Source organism: Squalius cephalus (assembly GCF_949319135.1).
Source record: "Squalius cephalus genome assembly, chromosome: 4".
NCBI classification, from domain to species: domain Eukaryota; kingdom Metazoa; phylum Chordata; class Actinopteri; order Cypriniformes; family Leuciscidae; genus Squalius; species Squalius cephalus.
Window position 1 is genome coordinate 44113556 of NC_137125.1, and position 20333 is coordinate 44133888.

General features: G+C 36.1%; 1 protein-coding gene across 1 annotated transcript; it reads right to left on the bottom strand.

Moving 5' to 3' along the window:
* Positions 1-4715: 4715 nt before the first annotated feature.
* Positions 4716-19418, bottom strand: cmasa (cytidine monophosphate N-acetylneuraminic acid synthetase a). Its single transcript, XM_079869731.1, has 18 exons — positions 18474-19418; positions 18244-18386; positions 17501-17653; positions 15932-16047; positions 15362-15476; positions 14960-15041; positions 14260-14331; positions 14073-14171; positions 13871-13950; positions 12349-12454; positions 11846-11943; positions 11247-11352; positions 10744-10841; positions 9404-9537; positions 9195-9289; positions 8791-8962; positions 7649-7808; positions 4716-6520 (listed from the first exon to the last, which is right to left on the bottom strand). Exons 1-18 carry the CDS (start codon positions 18725-18727, stop codon positions 6306-6308), a joined length of 2298 nt encoding a protein of 765 aa, XP_079725857.1. The 5' UTR covers positions 18728-19418; the 3' UTR covers positions 4716-6305.
* Between the last annotated feature and the right edge of the window lie 915 nt (positions 19419-20333).

A 20333-nucleotide genomic window follows, 5' to 3' on the forward strand; every position in this document is an offset into this window, starting at 1 on the left:
ATGCTTCTTTCCAAAATAATGGGCAATTTAATTAACAACCAACATGGATACTATAAACAAACAAATAAATAAATATAAACAAATAACATTTTAATTAAGTATAATTTATTTTAATTTACAATAAAAAAAGTATCCATTTATTTATTCATTCATTAAGCATTTATGGCTCCTTCTGAAGTTATTTTTTTAAATAATTTAAAATATTTATAAAAAGTAATAATTTGTTCAGTTTCTTAATTTGGTAATGTACAGATGGATGTGATTGACACTGACCTCCTTTAGGTGTGGTGTTTGTTTCTGTACGTTAAGATACTACCTCATATATAGGATGTAAATACCGCAGAGCATGAATATGGTAATTATTCAGTCCCATGGTAGGCCTATTCCATAGCAGCTCAATATTGCCATCTGATACGTCACTGTGCATGGCATCAGCACAGTACCTTTTTTATAGGGCAAGTTTTCCTTAATCCATTTTTTCCAAAAGTTTTTGATAGTACGCTGAAGGAGTCTTTGTATTAAGGTAACAAGATTAAATTATAACGGTGAGATACACAGATCCTATCCATGCAGAAATATCATCTCTCATTCTAAATTTAAAACATCCCCAGGGCTTAAAACCACAATCAAAGTAAATCCAATCCCTCACAAACCCACCTGAGGCTCCATTGTGGGACCTGTGACTGCGCTCAGAGACGGAGAGGCTGAAAGGTTTGGGGTTTTTTAATGAGATGATAGGTACTAGTAAGAACTGGCAGGACCGACTGCTGCAGACACACACCTGTGCCCCGCACGGCTGGTCTCATCAGATTCTATTGACCCAGTTTAATTGGCTCCAGTGGACAAGCAGGAGTTAGTGTGAGAGAGGGACTTCTGCATGTATTGATCCTGCAACTTCAAAATTCTCACACTAGCTTACAGCCCAATGGGTTTTAGAAGGTCATGTGTAATGTCAGTGTCATGGGTTAATTTATTCAGACAACAACAGCAACAGTGGCGAAGGATATAGAGGGTATTAACTCCAGTAACAGCTGGTTTCATTACACATCTGTTCATAAACATTCCCACAACTCTGCAACTCAAAGTTTTTGATTCATTCCATCAACTCAAATCCGCAACTCAAAGTTTTTGATTCATTTCATCAACTCAAATCCTCAAGTCCAAAAAGTATGAACATGGTTAAAAATATGGCTGTGGGAATATTCAATTAAAATGTATGAGATTGAAACAAATTGGATTTATCGATGATAAATGTACATGGTTACTGTAATTAAAACACATTCGGTTTATAAATACTATAAAAGAAATGATCTGTTTCAGTTATGTATGACAAATATGCATCACATCAAGTTTATTCGTTTGTTAAAACGGCGTAATCCAAACAAATGGAAGTTTTGTATAATGCAAATACATAAATCTTACATTTGTTCCCAAATATTTTTTTAGAGGTCGGTGTCATTTTACTATTATTTATTTATAGTTATAGTAGTTATTAGAATTAGCTGGCAAAAAGGGAACATGACAGAGCTTATAATAATAGAGAATCAACATTGGCATGGCTTTTTGGAGATGGCGAGAACTGAGATGTTGTAAAAGCCACGCGGAATAAATAAATTGCCATATGGTGCTCTACACTGTAAGCATTATCTAATGTGTAGGGTCAAATTCATCCGCAGAGCCAAAGCACAACCAAAACAATGTTCTTCCACAAAATGCTACAGGGTCAAAAGTTACATAGTGCACCTTCAACAATAACAACAGTGGTGTTTTTTAGCCATGTAGGGTCTTTTGAACATAGATTGAAAAATCCGGAAATGTTTGGGGACATCTGGTCGTTCTATCAGTTGAACAACAGTTCATAACGACACATCCCTTGACAAATGAACAATATTTGTTTAAAAACATTGTTAATGTTAAAACATTGTTCATTGCATAATTTTTCAATTATTAATTTTAATAGTTTTTTATTATAACATTTTAATCTACCCTTCATCATAGTTTTGTGAATATGTACATAGTGCACCTTCAACAATAACAACAGTGGTGTTTTTTAGCCATGTAGGGTCTTTTGAACATAGATTGAAAAATCCGGACATGTTTGGGGACATCTGGTCGTTCTATCAGTTGAACAACAGTTCATAACGACACATCCCTTGACAAATGAACAATATTTGTTTAAAATCCTTTGTTAAAGGAACCATATGTAAGAAATGTATTTCAATTAATCATAAAATGGCCCTGATATGTCACTAGACATTAAGAAATCATGTTCATTTCAAATACTTATATCACTGACAACAGTAGTCCGGCCAGGATGTTGTCATTTAAAAGTGAAGTTGCAGCCCTCAACTGATGTTGATGTTGTCATGTTGTGTTTTGGCCTGATGCCCCACCCTCCACCTATCTACTAATCACGAAGTCAGTAGTGTTTCGGCATCCGGGTTGCCAGCTCTGCTCTAGTTACCACAGCTGCAGCTACAAACGTGTCGGATAAAAAATGTCTAACGTTACGAAACCTAAAAGACCTCGTTATGAATCTGAAATACGTTGTGACAAAGTCCAAAATAAAACAAGGATTTGTATAGGAGACTCGTCACTTGCCATTGGAAGCTCCTTGTAGCAGCCTTCGTTCCTGCAGCCTAGCTGGCAACCTCGAGTCAGGGGGGAGGGGGAGGGGATACACCGCTCTACAGTAATTTGAAAGTGATTGCAGTACCAGTTTTGGCCACAATCTTACATACGGTTCCTTTAATGTTAAAACATTGTTCATTGCATATTTTTTCAATTATTAATTTTAATAGTTTTTTATTATAACATTTTAATCTACACTTCATCATAATTTTGTGAGTATGTATAATTGCTAAAATACTAATACCCAATGCATCTCCACATTTCTTATTAACACTCAGTTAATTCTTTTTACTAATATATCAGTCTCCGTAGAAACTGTCAAAAATTGCCAGTGCCGACTATATTTCAAGTCGTCACGGCGGGGTATTGGGTAAAGTTTTCAATTAGCAATAATCGCGCCTCGGATAAACCTCATAGGCTACGATACTGCCGCTGCGCAAGGATAACTGGTCACAGGAGACATCTGAGTACTTGAGCTTCTGAGCCTCTGTTATCATGAATGGTAAGACCAGCAAAACTCACTGAACATTATCAAACTGGACAACACTACACACAAACTGTTAAGAAACAGCGGTATTAAAAGTGAAATATCAAGTTGTGCATTTTATAACAAAGTTTTGTTTAATTAAAAGGCAAAAACAAGAGGCATCCCAGATGCATGATGGGATACGATGGGGCAAAGACAAAGGAGGGTGTCTATTGTTGTGCGGGGGTTGGTTGAGGTCGGGGGTGGCTAACAAATTGTTGCCAAACAAGAATCACCTTCACTCCTTTCTTCAGCATTTATTGCTCAACAGGTGATTAAGGTATTTTATTGAGCAAAGAAATTGCCATATGGTGCTCTACACTGTAAAGCATTATCTAATGTGTAGGGTCAAATTCATTCGCAGAGTCACGCAGAGCCAAAGCACCACCAAAACAATGTTCTTCCACAAAATGCTAGAGGGTCAAAAGTTACATAGTGCACCTTCAACAATAACAACAGTGGTGTTTTTTAGCCATGTAGGGTCTTTTGAACATAGATTGAAAAATCCGGACATGTTTGGGGACATCTGGTCGTTCTATCAGTTGAACAACAGTTCATAACGACACATCCCTTGACAAATGAACAATATTTGTTTAAAAACATTGAGATTAACTCAAACAAGATCTAAGTGATAATGCTTTACTTTATCACAGAACCCAAGTTATGAATTAACATTTAATTTCCAGGGAAACATCTTATCTTCCCACTCTCTTTGGTTATATAAGTTGAGATAAGTTGACTTAGGGTGGCTAAACAGTATTATGCTGGCATTGCACTGAGGACAGAACGACAAGCGCACAATGATAATGTGCCAGAGGATGACGAGAGAGAGTTAATTGGGTTTGCCCTCTCTCTTAGGGTGCATAGATTAAGAGGAATCATAAATTAACAGACGTATTGAGTCTTAATTGTGGCTGGTGAGTGGAAATCTCACCCTCATTATGGCCTCTGTGCCTTTACCCTGGTGATCATCATTCAGGCTTCACACGGAGACGGATAAAGGTCATGCATTTCAGCCAAACAATAAAGAAATTCATGAGGGCGAAGAAAATGCCTATGCTTTAGTATGCAAAACTTGATGACAAATTGCTGTATTATTTATATCTGATCATTCTACTTTCCATTAATCAGTTAATGAAGCTGACTTGTGACTTTGGAGCAGCATTTTCATATGCAAAGATAAAATGTATATATCATCTGTTTAGTAGACATAAGAGTCACATATTAATGGACATATTCTTTTAAATTTTAGCAGCTCATCATAATGTTTAGTTGAATTTAAATGAGGTGTGTAACTGAGTAATTTGTTTGTACAAGGCTGCCCTCTGGTGTATATTTTGGAGCATGAAGTAGCTCCCAATATACCAACAAATGCCTTAATTTAACAAATAACAATTAAAACTTAATTGAACATGGTCATGCCAGCAGGGCCGGCCCTGACCAATTTGCTGCCCTAGGCAAGATTTTACTTGGTGCCCCATGCATCACATACATATATATATATATATATATACACATTACAGCCTAAACACAAATAGCAAGAGCATTACATCTAGCATTCAAGTCAAGTCACCTTTATTTATATAGCGCTTTTTATAATACAGATTATTTCAAGGCAGCTTTACAGTGATTACAAATAACGCAAAAAAGTTTGCTTCTCCTGTACAGCAGATCTAGAAGAAAATAGTGTCATAGTCCAGCTTAAGTAAGTTCAGTGATGGTTTATTTTTTGTTGTAAATAAGTTATTAATTTAGTTCATTCATATATAGTCACTTTGGATAAAACAGTGATGTCATCGTCCAAATGTCATTCATGCACAAACTATTCATGGAGCACAAGCAAAAGTGTTTGTTTTCCAGTTGATGGTAGCAATCCTCCACTAAACTATGGCACGTTTCATGTTTTCACCATGAATGAAACTGAGAAATGTCTTCTTAAATGTGAATTTTACATAAAACATTGCTATTTTAATAAACCTGTATATAAATATCATTACTAATTTTGGCAACAAAAAAAAGAAAGAAAAAAAAGCCATATATCCCCCCCAAAACTGCACAAAGAGTAAAACATTAATTAAAAAAGTGATAGTAGGCCTAAATGTGTCTAAAAAAACTGACATGATTGTTACAAAATCACACCATCTGGGGCCTCTGGAGAACTCAGAACAACTGCTAGCATAAAGTTTAAGGTAAAATAATTGCCATTAAATTATAGTATCTTACTACTATGCAATTAGATAAACTGTTCATTTATTCCATCACTTTACCTCTGTCTTTATCCCCTTTTATCCACTTCTCTTCTTTTTGACACTGTATCTATTGCAGACTATAATGCTAATTTATAATGTGTCATGTAAATTCAGCCATCCGTCAGAATCGGGTAACTTTCACCGTGTCTAGACCTGGCGCGAGCTGCCAGGCCCGTTTCTACAGGGGTGCTTGTGTAAAGCGCCCTCAAACAAAAGCAGTGCTGACTACATTGGATGCGGCGAGAGGCGACGCTACACAACAAATTACCAACAACTGATCGCGCACGCTCTGTTTCTGACGCGCTTCAAGCACTCGCTGGGCGAGGGAAGATTGATGCGTCGGACTGAGTCGGGGGACTTAGTTAAGTTTTTGTGGAGTTTTTTTTTTTTTTTTTGCTTTATTTGGTAGTATTTCGAATTAATGGTTTTAAAATAGTATTAGTAAAAAAAAAAAAAAAAAGAATAAAAAATAAATAAATCACTCGTTCACTCATTTTGGCGCCCCTATGGATGAGTGTCACCCCTAGCATTTGCCTATTCCGCAGGCCGGCCCCTGCATGCCAGAACTACAGATACTGCATAAAAATAAACAAATTATAAGCAGCCTTGATTAAAACAGTTAATTTTTTTAGTAGTGATTTAGTTGAGAAAAATATAGCTGCTCATACATGAATTACACGATTAAATGATTTCACAAATGAAAAAAAAAAGACGCTTTTTTCTTCACCACTCCCATTGTCACAGCATTATTTTAAACATTCAATTTAAAACGGTTCATTCTTAAAATACACTTATACTTCATAATCCATCATAATACATATACTTCATTCTTTTTTTTTATAATTAATGTTTGCTAATATTGCTAATGTTAATGTTTATTGTCCATGGCAAAACGTCACCTAGAACGTGTCTCTGCCAATTCTGTCCTGCTCCATCTGAGACTTGGCCTTTTTCTTCAGTAGTAGGATGTGTTCGGCGAACTCTCGCACAGCCCCGCGACCCGCCGCGCAGTGGCAGGAGTATTTCGCAGCATTAAGCGCCACTACTGGGGCATCCAGGGGTACTGCACTCAGCCCTGCCAGGTTCAGGCACTCTACATCTGGCTCATCGTTCCCTGATACAAAGATGTTGGGACACAGATTTTGAGAAATATATTCATTTTCAGGGATATGTTGAAAGGGGCTATATGTAAGAATTTTTTATGTATTAATCACCATTTGTATTGCTGATGTGTGAACAGCTTGTAACGAAACTTAAAAAATGAGACCTTCCCTGACTTCCCAGGTTGTCTATGAAAGACTGATTTTTATGTGAAGGACTCTGGATGTTTTTGCTGGGAAAGAATATGCAGCACATAGGGCTGGGCGATATATCGCATGACATTGATATGCGCCTCTCGTCAGTAAAGCCGGTTCCTTGATTAGTAGTAAATCGCCATCACCTGCTTTCAGATGGAGCGGCATTTACAACACAGAGCCGTAGTTAACTGACAAGCTGAGCCATATCGCATTAATTATCGCGGACGTATCGCCTGCGTTAATGCGATATGGCTCAGCTTGTCAGTTAACTACGATTAAAATAATATTAATCTAAACGCCGCTCTCAGCAGCATTGGATGTTCGTTAATAGTATCAGGCATGAAAACAGGTCAGGGGTAAAAAAGGTGAGAAGGATGCGGCATATACAGTTGTCAGACTCGCGGTGTAAAAGACTTTGAAAACATTTCTGCCCTAACGTTACTCTGACTCGTATTGGCTGTCATGTTTCGGCATTAGGAATGATGATTGTTTTTTAAAGCTGCGAAGTTTATGGTAACTTTATAGCGGGTAAATGCTGGCCTCGACCTCGACCTCGACCTCGACCTCGACCACGAGGGCCTTGAATCATGTTCAGTCTCTTTTACGTTACTTGCGTGTGCACGAGTGCGAGCATGAGCATGAGCAATAAGTTGCTGGCTGCAGTTCTCTTAACGGCCACCGGTGTCATTAATAACAAGAGTTTCAGAGTTTCTGAATTCTACATATAGCCCCTTTAAGTCATTCCAAATCAACATTATAATAGTATAATGACATTATTACAAGATAAAAGGCTGAGAAAAGTAATAACTTTCAGTATTCATAGTTAATATAAAGGTATAATCTTTTGATTCTGTATTATGCACATCGATTTTTCCAAGACACCAAGTCTTACTGATTATGGCATTTAGCAGATGTAACTGGAAGAAACAGAGCTCTTGACTCACCCAAGTATGCCACCTCTTTCCACTCCAGCCCATCCTCCTCCATGAGTTTCTTCACCTCTTTCAGTTTGTCATCTACGTCCAGCAGGATAGGGCATCTCATCCTCTGGGAGATTTTGTCAGCTAAGGGTTTTGTTCTAGGGTTTTGTTCTATCAAAATAACCTAAAGGAAATGAGGCGGGGAAAACACACACATAAACATTATTTATAAAACATAAATAATTGACAAATTAAATGGTTAATAATTTAATAATAACTGAGATTTAATAATAATTGAGATATACATGTATTCATTTCCTTTATTTAATATAACACTTTAATCTTCATCACTGTTTTTTGAACATGTACAGTATTGTGTATTGCAGCTAAAATAGAATCAGTGTATTTCATTGTGCATATCTTTTTTTATTTTTCAATTCACTTCAAATTATTTTTTTCTATTCATTTTTATTTATTATAGCATTTTAATCTTTCCATTCTTAGTTTTTGTGTACCTGTACTGTTCCTAAAACAACCTTCCTAAAAATAACCTTTAAATTATTAATATTAATAGTTTTTTATTATAACATTTTAATCTACACTTCATCATAGTTTTGTATGTATAGTTGCTAAAATATAAATACCCAAATGCATTTCCACATGTCTTATTAACACTCAGTTAATTCTTTCTTTTACTAATATATCAGTCTCCGTAGAAACTGTCAAAAATTGCCAGTGCCGACTATATTTCAAGTCGTCACGGCGGGGTATTGGGTAAAGTTTTCAATTAGCAATAATCGCGCCTCGGATAAACCTCATAGGCTACGATACTGTCGCTGCACAAGGATAACTGGTCACAGGAGACATCTGAGTACTTCAGCTTCTGAGCCTCTGTTATCATGTATGGTAAGACCAGCAAAACTCACTAAACATTATCAAACTGGACAACACTACACACAAACTGTTAAGAAACAGCGGTATTAAAAGTGAAATATCAAGTTGTGCATTTTATAACAAAGTTTTGTTTAATTAAAAGGCACAAACAAGAGGCATCCCAGATGCATGATGGGATACAATGGGGCAAAGACAAAGGAGGGGGTCTATTGTTGTGCGGGGGTTGGTTGAGGTCGGGGGTGGGTAACAAATTGTTGCCAAACAAGACTCACCTTCACTCCTTCTTTCTTCAGCATGTCAATGCCGGCCTGGTCTCTAATGTTGATGGACACCATGTCCTCTCCATTTGCTGAGATGTAGATCTGGCCATCTGTCAAACATCCTGACACGTTACACAGCAGGAGCTTCACAACTTCCGGTTTGTCCTTACCGAAGTAACCAAACCTTTATCAAACATACACACCCACACACAGTTCAGACTTTGCACTCTGTGCATTGTGGTTGTTTGCTAACATTAAGTTCCTTGGGAACTTGAAACACAAGACTATTATTGGTGAGGCTTCACATTAGAGAGACAGCTAAACATTACATATTTATTTAATTACTTAATATAGTAATAATATGTAAATTATTGGCAGCTGCAGGCAATAAAGGTTTTTTTGTTTTGTTTCTTCACCTCAGCACTCTCTGTTCAGCTACGGGCCAGTCAATGTCAACATCAATATCCACGCTGTGCTCTGGGTCCATCTCACAGTAACGAATTTTTCCACCCTGTGAAATGTAACATTAAGGATACGGATAATATGCTTTCTTGCCTATGGATTTTTATGTCAAGCTTTTTTTGTCCACATATTATGTTATTGATTTTAAAACCCCAAATTTTACCTGAAGAAGCCCTTTTGCTATGAGTTCTTTGGTTGCGAAGTAAAAGGAGCCATTTTCACAAAGCTCTCCGTCCCAGTCCTGACGGCGAGGTCTGCAAGCTGGGTTCAGGTTCAGCGGTTTAGTACAGAGGTCCCCTGAAAAGAAGATTTAAATTTATGGTTAGAGTCCCCAACATGCAATAAATTCAACCTTAACTACAAGTACACAACCGTTCAAAAGTTTAATATTGTGTACAATTAAGATAGGCTACTTAATTTATTATTCCAATATCCAAATATGATACTAAATACCACAGGGAAAAGGGCTTCTATTTGTGACGTGCTGTCTTTGCCTTTGAACATTGCACATTTTAAACAGGACACGCATTAGCTGAATAAATGTTAGCCAATACAAACAAATTTATAGAAAACAGTTGACAATGAATAGACAGGAGTCCAATAATAGCATAACGAATCACTTTTTCTAAAAAGAATATCAAGTATAAGTTAGACGAATCCGACATATAATGAGGGCTGTGTTAACAGTAAAACGTCCGTCATTTAACGAATTTTAAGAACACGGATGGATAATACAAAATGCTTTCTGACATTTTGACAGAAAAAAAAAACAAGAACAAAATTTAAACTTAGCCCGTCAATTTTCATTTTACAATTATCTTCTCTCTCTGTGCGCGCGTCCGTGTTTGTGAGAGAGCTCGCGCAGCACTGATACAACGGTACTTTTTAATCCATAAGTAACTAACGCGCTAGTTTTCATACAAAATAAATATGTAACATAATTAGGTACTTTAGAATAACGTAACACATGAAGGCTACGTTTCTCAACACTGAGAATGAATAAATAAACGCCTGTTTCTCCAGACTCGCGCTTATCAGTAGTCCACAAATCACATCACTTTCATAATCACTAAGTGTAATAAAACTAAATAAAAATATATATAAAAAACACTAAATTATTAAATATTTATATTTAAATATAATGAAATCAAATTCTTAATTATAATTATAAACATTATACAATATTATTTATAAAATAAATTTAAGTATTTCCATTGTTATTTATTATTATTATTATTATTTATTACTATTATTATTATTATTATTTGCCAGCCTGTGGAAAAATGTCACAATGTTGTTGTTTTTCATTAATTTCCATCAAACTCCAAAGTTTAATGCTTTTAATACGTTTGTTCAACTAACTTCAAGTATGAGCAATAATAAACCTTGCCTTAGTAAACACAAATAATAATAGTAATAGTAATAATAATAATATTAATAATAATAATACAGATCCAAAAGCAGATATTTGATGTAGTGTCAAATAAAAGTGCCTATTCTTACCCGAGATGTTCTTGGATCCAGGATAACAGACATATTTGACTGGTGTGGGCTGTTTACGAGCCGTGTTTACGGTGCTTTCAAGTTCTTGGATCGTGTTACTGGGGAGGGAAGAAAAGCAGGGAACTCGTATCATGGGATTACATTGCAGTATGTATACACAGATCAGTTAACATGTAGGGAATTAACATGTAGTGGTCCAAGTTGAGTTAATGACTTGCACGGAAAAGTTAATACTGATGCCATAAAGAAAAACTGTTAACATAATTAGAAGTGTTTTTTTCTGCATGCAGTGCATCTTTTCCACTATAGAAAGAATAAGCAATTGAAAAAGACAAGGCAGGACACACAAACATGTCATATGAAATGAAGACGTCTAAACAGCCCCCAGCTCTGGTCTCAGACCGTCTGCTTGGACTGTGACGGACTCTCTGGCCACTACATATGATGCGGACACTACTGTGGAGCTGGAGTCATGTCTGTAAACGCGAGGGTGAGACTTGTACCTGTGTTCGCGGGGAGTGTCAGAATCGAACGAGCCCTGGCTGACTGGGTGCCTCGTGTCTATGGATCCATCTTTGGAACAAAAGCCTGAATCGTCAGAGTCCACACCTGAAGAGCAAAAGAGCAAAGGCTATGAATAAACTGCCAAGACTGAGTGAAAGTAAGGAGTTTCTTGAAGAGGACAAGCAAATTAGCCAGGGAAAATATGCTGCCTTGTTTTGACCCAATCTGAAGCAGTATTGCTTGAAGGTTTTATGGATAATGCATTGTTATAGCAAACTGGAACTACAAACTAAAACATTTTAGGTAATTAACATAAAATAAAATATTATTATTTATTACTATTATTATTATTATTATTATTTGCCAGCCTGTGGAAAAATGTCACAATGTTGTTGTTTTTCATTAATTTCCATCAAACTCCAAAGTTTAATGCTTTTAATACGTTTGTTCAACTAACTTCAAGTATGAGCAATAATAAACCTTGCCTTAGTAAACACAAATAATAATAGTAATAGTAATAATAATACTATTAATAATAATAATACAGATCCAAAAGCAGATATTTGATGTAGTGTCAAATAAAAGTGCCTATTCTTACCCGAGATGTTCTTGGATCCAGGATAACAGACATATTTGACTGGTGTGGGCTGTTTACGAGCCGTGTTTACGGTGCTTTCAAGTTCTTGGATCGTGTTACTGGGGAGGGAAGAAAAGCAGGGAACTCGTATCATGGGATTACATTGCAGTATGTATACACAGATCAGTTAACATGTAGGGAATTAACATGTAGTGGTCCAAGTTGAGTTAATGACTTGCACGGAAAAGTTAATACTGATGCCATAAAGAAAAACTGTTAACATAATTAGAAGTGTTTTTTTCTGCATGCAGTGCATCTTTTCCACTATAGAAAGAATAAGCAATTGAAAAAGACAAGGCAGGACACACAAACATGTCATATGAAATGAAGACGTCTAAACAGCCCCCAGCTCTGGTCTCAGACCGTCTGCTTGGACTGTGACGGACTCTCTGGCCACTACATATGATGCGGACACTACTGTGGAGCTGGAGTCATGTCTGTAAACGCGAGGGTGAGACTTGTACCTGTGTTCGCGGGGAGTGTCAGAATCGAACGAGCCCTGGCTGACTGGGTGCCTCGTGTCTATGGATCCAGGCATGGAAAACATGCCTGAAACGTTGAAGTCCACATCTGAAGAGCAAAAGAGCAAAGGCTATGAATAAACAGCCAAGACTGAGTGAAAGTAAGGAGTTTCTTGAAGAGGACAAGCAAATTAGCCAGGGAAAATATGCTGCCTTGTTTTGACCCAATCTGAAGCAGTATTGTTTGAAGGTTTTATGGATAATGCGTTGTTATAGCTAACTGGAACTACAAACTAAAACATTTTTGGTAATTTAAATAATAAAGCTGACATAAAATAAAATATTAGATGAACAACTTAAACTTAAAAACTTAAATGGAAATTAGAAATGTAATGAAGTAAGTTTAAGCTGAAGTACTACAATTGCTAAAACTAAAACTATATTAAATATCTAAATATTTAAAAAAAGAATTAAAAAAAAATCTGATAAACCTGGTATTGTATATTACAAATATTGGCTATTTTACAAATTGCTTTTCTTCATCTTTTGTAAGCTGCTTTTGGATAAAAGCATCTGCTAAATGCATAAATGTAAATGTATAAAAATAAAAGTTGATTCAAAATATGAATGAATACTATAATAATAATCTCAGCAAAAATCATTATCTTCATTCTATCTAAGATGAAGAGAATGAAGCGGTGAAGCATTGGTTGATTATCGATATGTTTCATTCAGTTCTGAAAAGTATTGATAAAATAGTTCTAATTAAATGTAATATTTATGAACTCAAGTCATTAATTTAGACACATGCTAGATCATGCATGTGATATCAATGCTCATATTAGACCACTACAGGTATATGATCATTTACATGATAATTTACAGTCGGGTTAGAAAATTTCCAAGTTGTAAATCCAACTTTAAGTGTCACTTTCAAGTAGGAAGCTGGAAATTCCTGGTTTGAAATTTCCGAGCTGGAAAAAGCAGAAATGGAATGCGCAGCATATATCGGAAACAACTGTGAGCATTAGTCAAGTCTGTAATGTGTTTCTAATGAGGTTGCATCTCAGTTAGGATGTTGTCTTGTAAGGCGCCTGCCTATCTAGTCAAGTCAAGTCACCTTTATTTATGTAGCTCTTTATAAAATACAGATTGCTTCAAAGCAGCTTCACAACAATAAACATGAAATTAATAATCACTGACACAAACTTCATTCATCAAATTTAAATTCAAAATAAAAATCAGCTGAAATCAGTTCAATAACTGCATAAAATTATAGCAGTTCCTAAACTTTCTGACTCCCAGGCCCCCACAGTCTAAGACAAAATGTGAAGGCCCCCCCAATATACTGTGTTTCTGGTCCTTCTGCTGTAAAGAAAAAAATAGTTAAAAAATTTAAGCCACCTTGAGGCCCCCTTGGAACTGTGTAGGGGCCCCCTAGTGGGCCCCGACCCCCCTGGTTGAGAACCACTGATCTAGACACTCACTAGGTTTGGAGCAGAGCTACAGTCAATGGTAGTCTTACCTTCTGGAAAGATCAAGCTTGAATTTTTGATCATCAGTTTTATTATTGACACCACATGGACTGAAATTTCAGCGTGGCTTCTAGGGTAAGAGCAAAACTGTAACATGTCAAACTGTTCCACAAGAAGCATCAAAAAGGTAATTTAATCCTAACAATTGTATATAAACAATGCAATTTGGGAAGAATTGTGTGCGAATCTCACCCCTCTTTTTTGGCCCACAGCAAATTGGGGCCCAGTACGTCGGAGATCTTGTTGATGTCGCTTTTCAGAGCAAGCTTAGCGAGAAACTTCACCAGGTACCTTCACAGACATGGATTAGCATGTTACGATCATAATAGTTTGTTAAAGGTCAATGCTAAAAGTTAGTTTGATGTAGCGACAAGCAGACCTAAAATTGTTTTTGTTGGGCTTTGGTAACTTTTCACACACCTCCCGCAGGCTCTCATTAGAGTCAACACAACTACAGACGAGAGAAAAACAAGAGAGAATATACACAATAAAAACTACGTTTAAAATCTGAAACACCTTCATCAATATCATTTCTAATACTCTTAAATTCACATACTGTTTAATCAGTATCACATTAGCATGGGTGTAATTTTTCATAGACGTTTTATTTAGGATTTAGAGTTAGAACTGAATTTCACAAGAACTGGGCACATTCATTTGGGCATATTTCAAGCCTGACACCCTTTGAAAAACTTTGATGTCAATCATGTGAAGCACCGAGACACTTCCAAGCTAATTCCATTCCACTTTACATCCAGATCAGAAACCTTTTGAGTTGCAAAGCAATCGTCTTGCAGTTGAAAGGACAAATCGAACACATGAGCTTATGACTGCTGATGTCAACTCTTTAACGTACTTGACGAGGTACGAATATAAATGATTATACCATGTCACCCATTTATGATCCTTGAACTTTACTGTTGAATGCTGCCTGAGGACTTCTGTTATGTTAGTGGACACCACACTTGGAATATTGGTGCATTCAAGGATGGGACTTCAAAAACTGGGAGAGATTCACAAAATAAAAACTATATTTTCGTCTGAAGTCATGGACATTAGTGTATGTGAAGGTGCTTTACTTTAAGGCTCCAATCCACTCTTCACACAGCTGGTAAGTCATCAGAGGTTCAGGCAACTCCCTCAGGTAAGATTTGAGAGCTCCTAAATAATGAAACCCAACATCAAATGCATTTGCAAGCCCTTGATTGTGTTTGAACATGACTTTTAAAGTATAAAGAGTTACAAATATGGCTCTAGTTGTGGTACTCTTAACACAGGTGACAGGTATGAAAAGTTTCACGTTTCAAAATAGCTCAGTGCCAATATCCTGTTTTTGTAATCAGCTATACAACCAAGAATGGTTTAAAATAAAACAAATCAAGTCTCGTTTTCATTTTGGGAAGTCATAAATGCAGAAATGACATTTTAGCTCTGTAGCATGCTGTACCTCAACAATTTCATTTATGAAAAACGGCATGTACCAGCAACAGTGTGAGGGTCAGAGTAAAACTCCAGTTGGGAAGTGGAACTGTGGCGGTCCAGGAAAGTCTTTAACTCCTTCAGTTTATCGGCTTCAGCAGCTCTACAGAACAAATCCTGGCACGAAAGCAAATGTTGTAAACGCACAAGACTTTTGCAGCGTGCAGTAAAATATAAACTGATTTGCTTGTGTATGAAAATGACTGTGATGTGTCAGTGATGGTTTCGCAGGGAAACGATTGTCTCCTTTCACTGCTATTATTAGTCTATCTATCTATCTATCTAAGAGTAAAAAGGCAGGCTTAATTTTTATAAACTCATAAAATGTTAACTTGCAACCCTCCTTCATTTGTATTCTGACAACTGCGCAACTTAAATTTTTTAAATACATGTCAAATAAATGTCATTCATCCTTTTAAAACTAGTTCTGTATAACTAGTGAGCCCTTCCCTGAAAATGACCACTCTCTGCCACTGTGTATGCAGTAATGTGCATCAACTTCCCCTAAGGATGACAAGCGTCATGTCATTTGATCTGTCGGTTTCCATGTGTTGTTTGACAGTGTGAGATACCTTTTCCTGCATGCCGGTCTGCAGCAGCATCATGACGCAGGCCTCTATGGGCAGAGCGATCTCTCTGCTAGTGTTCTTCAGATGATCCTCCAGAGCTGTGCCAAACGCTGGCTTCTCTGTCCATTAGTGAGAATGATTTGAGTTATGGCAGGATACATTTAAGAATCATCACTAGGTATGTGTGTAACCCAGATTCTGTTAGACAGGATGATTTGCCGAGCAGTATTTCAATAAAGTACTGCCAGTGCAGTTAAAGCAGATTTTTTTTTCATTATGAAAATATATACTGTAATGACAATAATCATTGTGAAAAATTACAACTAAATTTTTTTTTATCAAAAGTAAAACGTCTAAACAAATGACAATAAGAATCGACAATAAGAATTTGAGGGAAAAATATGCCTAATTGTCATGAAAATAAATGTCACAAATGACTCAGGCATATTCTATATATTGTAAATAAATAAAATCAGGCTTTTATTCAATTACTGTGATATGAAAAATATATATATACACTAATAAATTGACAATACAATAAATTTATATTAATTTACAATATAATTATATATTATGCATAATTTTAAGCAATCTTTAAATATATATTTTACTGCCTTTCATTTCATATTGATTATGAGAATATTTAATGACAATACTTGTAGTGAATAAAGACAATTAAAAAAAAGCTCAAAAGTAAAATGTCTATTGACAATGAGGTTATTCTGCATTACACTAAAACGATTTTAAAGGGGAAAATGTGCTTAATATTGTTGTGACAATAATGTAACAATGCAAAAAAGCTTAATTTTCTTTGTTCTTATTTTTAGGTGAAATATACACTAGCGAACATGTTTTTGAAAGATTTTGTGAGATTCACCCTTTTAGTTTATAAGTTGTGACAGTTTGATCATTATAAAGAATGTTGACTGTCTTTCAGCACACAAAACACTCCAGTTTACACAACGCAGGTTCACGTCTGCTCTTGTGTCAACACAACACGTATGCGTCGTGGTGCTCTTGCGAACGCACGTTGGAGATTAATATTTTGTAAATTATGTTTATTTGTGCAATCAAAGCACTGGAATTCCATGATGTCTTTACAACCTTTCTGAGGCTTGAAAGTGGTAGTTGCGTAGGCTGTCAATGGAGAGACAGAAATCTCTCAAATTTCATTATAATTAAAATACAGTAAAACAGTAATACTGTGAAATGTATTTGCAATTTAAAAGAACTGTTTTCTATTTTTATATATTTAAAAAAGTAATTATTCCTGTGATGGCAAAGCTGAATTTTCAGCATCATTACTCCAGTCTTCAGTGTCACAATATCCTTCAGAAATCATTCTAATATGATGATTTGCTGCTCAAGAAACATTTTATTATAATGAATGTTGAACATTTGCTTTCAGGATTCTTTGATGAATAGAAAGAACAGAAGAACAGCATTATTTTAATTGAAATAGTAATCTTTTGTCACATTATAAATGTCTTTCTTTTTGATCAATGTCTTGAATCCTTGCTGAATAATAGTACATTATATCTGTAAACATTCACAGATTGCACTTCAACAAACCTTCCTTGACCTCTTCCCATCGAAAATGGTGTCGCCGGACCACAGAGAAGACAGAATCACAGCCTTGTTCAGTCATGAGCTTCAGAGCCTTTTCGAGATGGTGAGGGTGCAGACATGGAGATGTGGCCTGGATGTTACAGATGATATCCACATCTGTGCAAGAACATTCAATTTCACTTTACCACTCTCCCATTTATAGCCATTTAGTGGATTTCTGAGACCCACCATTTACTTTTTACACACTCCAGACAATCAGAGGTTAAAGGAGAATATTGCTCTAAGGTCGAACTGTGAGAATGTTCCCCATATCTCTATATTTTGGAAAACAGGCTGTATCTAGCAAGGTTTTGAAGAGTGCAACCTTGAGGAACAAGCTGTGCGTGTCTCTTGATACAGGTCTGGGAATAAATATATTGAATCAGACTGGTAACATGGTAAATATCACAAACAGGCGATTTTATTATAAACATTCTTCTGCGTCATTGCACGAAAATGTATCAGCCGCAGAGTCTGTTTTTCTGGTTTCATTCACAAAGCAAATAAAGGTGGGTGGTGGGTGAAACCATCCTGGTATACAAAGAGAAGTATGATCAACATTCAAACTGGTTTACGTGGCGACTTTCCTGTTTCTATCTTTGTTGCTGGACGAGTGGACACACTTGTTCTACAAGCTCTAGTTACACCCCTTAGACAGAACTAAGCCATACAATGGGATTTGACTGCAACAGAGCCTGATTTCTAACCTGGGTATTTTCTGCTGAACTCCTGAATGGCCTCCAGTGAGCTCGAAGAGTCTTTGGACACCTCTGGACTCCTCCTGTGCACTTTAGCACCCCAGGCCTTGGCCACTTTCTCAATTTCGTCATGATCAGTGGACACCCAAACACTGCAAAAGTATGCATAGGACACAATACAGTACCACAGTCATACAGTACAGACAATCACTGAGGGACGTCACACTCAATAACCTCACCTGTCAAAGACACCAGAGTCCTGGGCTGCTCTGATAACCCATCCGATCAGAGGAACACCAGCCAATATCTTTATGTTCTTCAGAGGGATGCCTTTGCTTCCTCCACGGGCGAGAATAAGAGCAGCGATGTGTCTTGAATTGTCCTCGCCTTCAACTTGACTCGAGCTGACTTTTCTTCGTTTTGCGCTGGGACTGTTCTCATCAAGACTGTCTTCCTGCATTGGTCGCTTACCGATTTTACTTGGTGTGGCCATTTGTGTTGAAAATCACATAATACTTCCCAGTTGTACAGACAATCAAGCAGATAAAACCCTCACCTTAGTCCAACAGGAGCTACAGTGCGTCTGTCCCTCCCCTCCTTCTTCTTCTTTTCGTTTTATGGCAGATTGCAACCATGACTATAAAGGTGCATACCGCCACCTACTGTATAGGAGTATGTAACATGAGAACATATTATCATGACTATATCATAAAAAAAAAAAAAAAAAAATTATATACTACCTAAATCCTATTATATATTCCTATATTTTTCAAATATTGTACAACTGCTTTCTGTGCATCCTTTACCCCATCTCCTGTTGTGCCTAACAAACCTTCAATATTCCACTTTCTTCCTAACGTTACCTGACTTATCATTTGATTTAGTCTCATCCTCTCATCCCTATATTTATAATTTCTTACAATGCAATAATACGTGTTCAACATCTTCCTTGGACCTACATTCTATACATTCATCAGATTGACTTTTACCCATTAAAAACAATGTTTTATTTAATCCTGTGTGATCAAACCTTAACCTGGTTAAAACACTCTCCTCTCTTCTGTTACTTCTATTCACCCCCTGTGCATTAATAGATTTTTGCAATCTGTAATATTTCCTTCCACTTTTATCCACATCCCACCGTCCTGTCCTGACATTTTTTCGTCATTTCTTTTTTGTCCCTCCCCTCCGCTTCCGGTGTTACAATATATTCGGTTCCGGTGTGGTATAGTATTCTGTAACCGTATAGTATTCGGTAACCCTGAGGACCCAAGCAATCCGATTGGTTCAAAGCACGTTTTATGGGTAATCGCTTTAGTGCCTGGTTATAAATCATACAAAATAATTTTATTATAGAAGACGTTTGTACTACGTTTTAACGAGTCATTAATGTATTTAATGTATTTTAAATGATACGTTTCATATACTAGTATTTAACCGAAGCTATAGATTGTGAAATTAAACATTTCTCGTTGTTCGTGTGTTTTTTAGTTAGCTTAGATAATAGCATAGCATACAGCTAACGTTATCCGATGATCGTGCTATGAGCTTAAACTGCACTGATACTGCCTTACCGTATTCACAGCCATTCGTAATGCAATTATAATTATGTGATTATTTTTTATCCTCAATAATCAGCGCAATATGTTACAAGTACACTTTTATTTATTAAAAGAGCCATAAAATAATATTTATTTGTGTATATTACTATTTTTACTATTACATTTAAATAAATTACAGAATGCTAGCTATGTTTTGTGGGCATAAATATTAATTGGTTGTCTAGCCTTGACTAAAGAACACTATAATATAATTATGGAATCACAATCTTAATGTAATTAATCAAACCCCTTAATTCATATAATAATCTTTATTTTAAAGAAATAACATGTTAAAGTATGTTTTGTGACGAAGTTATTTGTTTTAAAGAAATAGGGCATAATATGCTTTTTTTATTACAAGCATGTCATTTGTGTACTAATGCATATGATTTATGTCATAATAATTCTTAATACAGAACATCATACAACACAATAACATTTAATGTAATAAAATTAGAGAATCAAAACTTATATAAAAATTGTATTAAATTACACAAT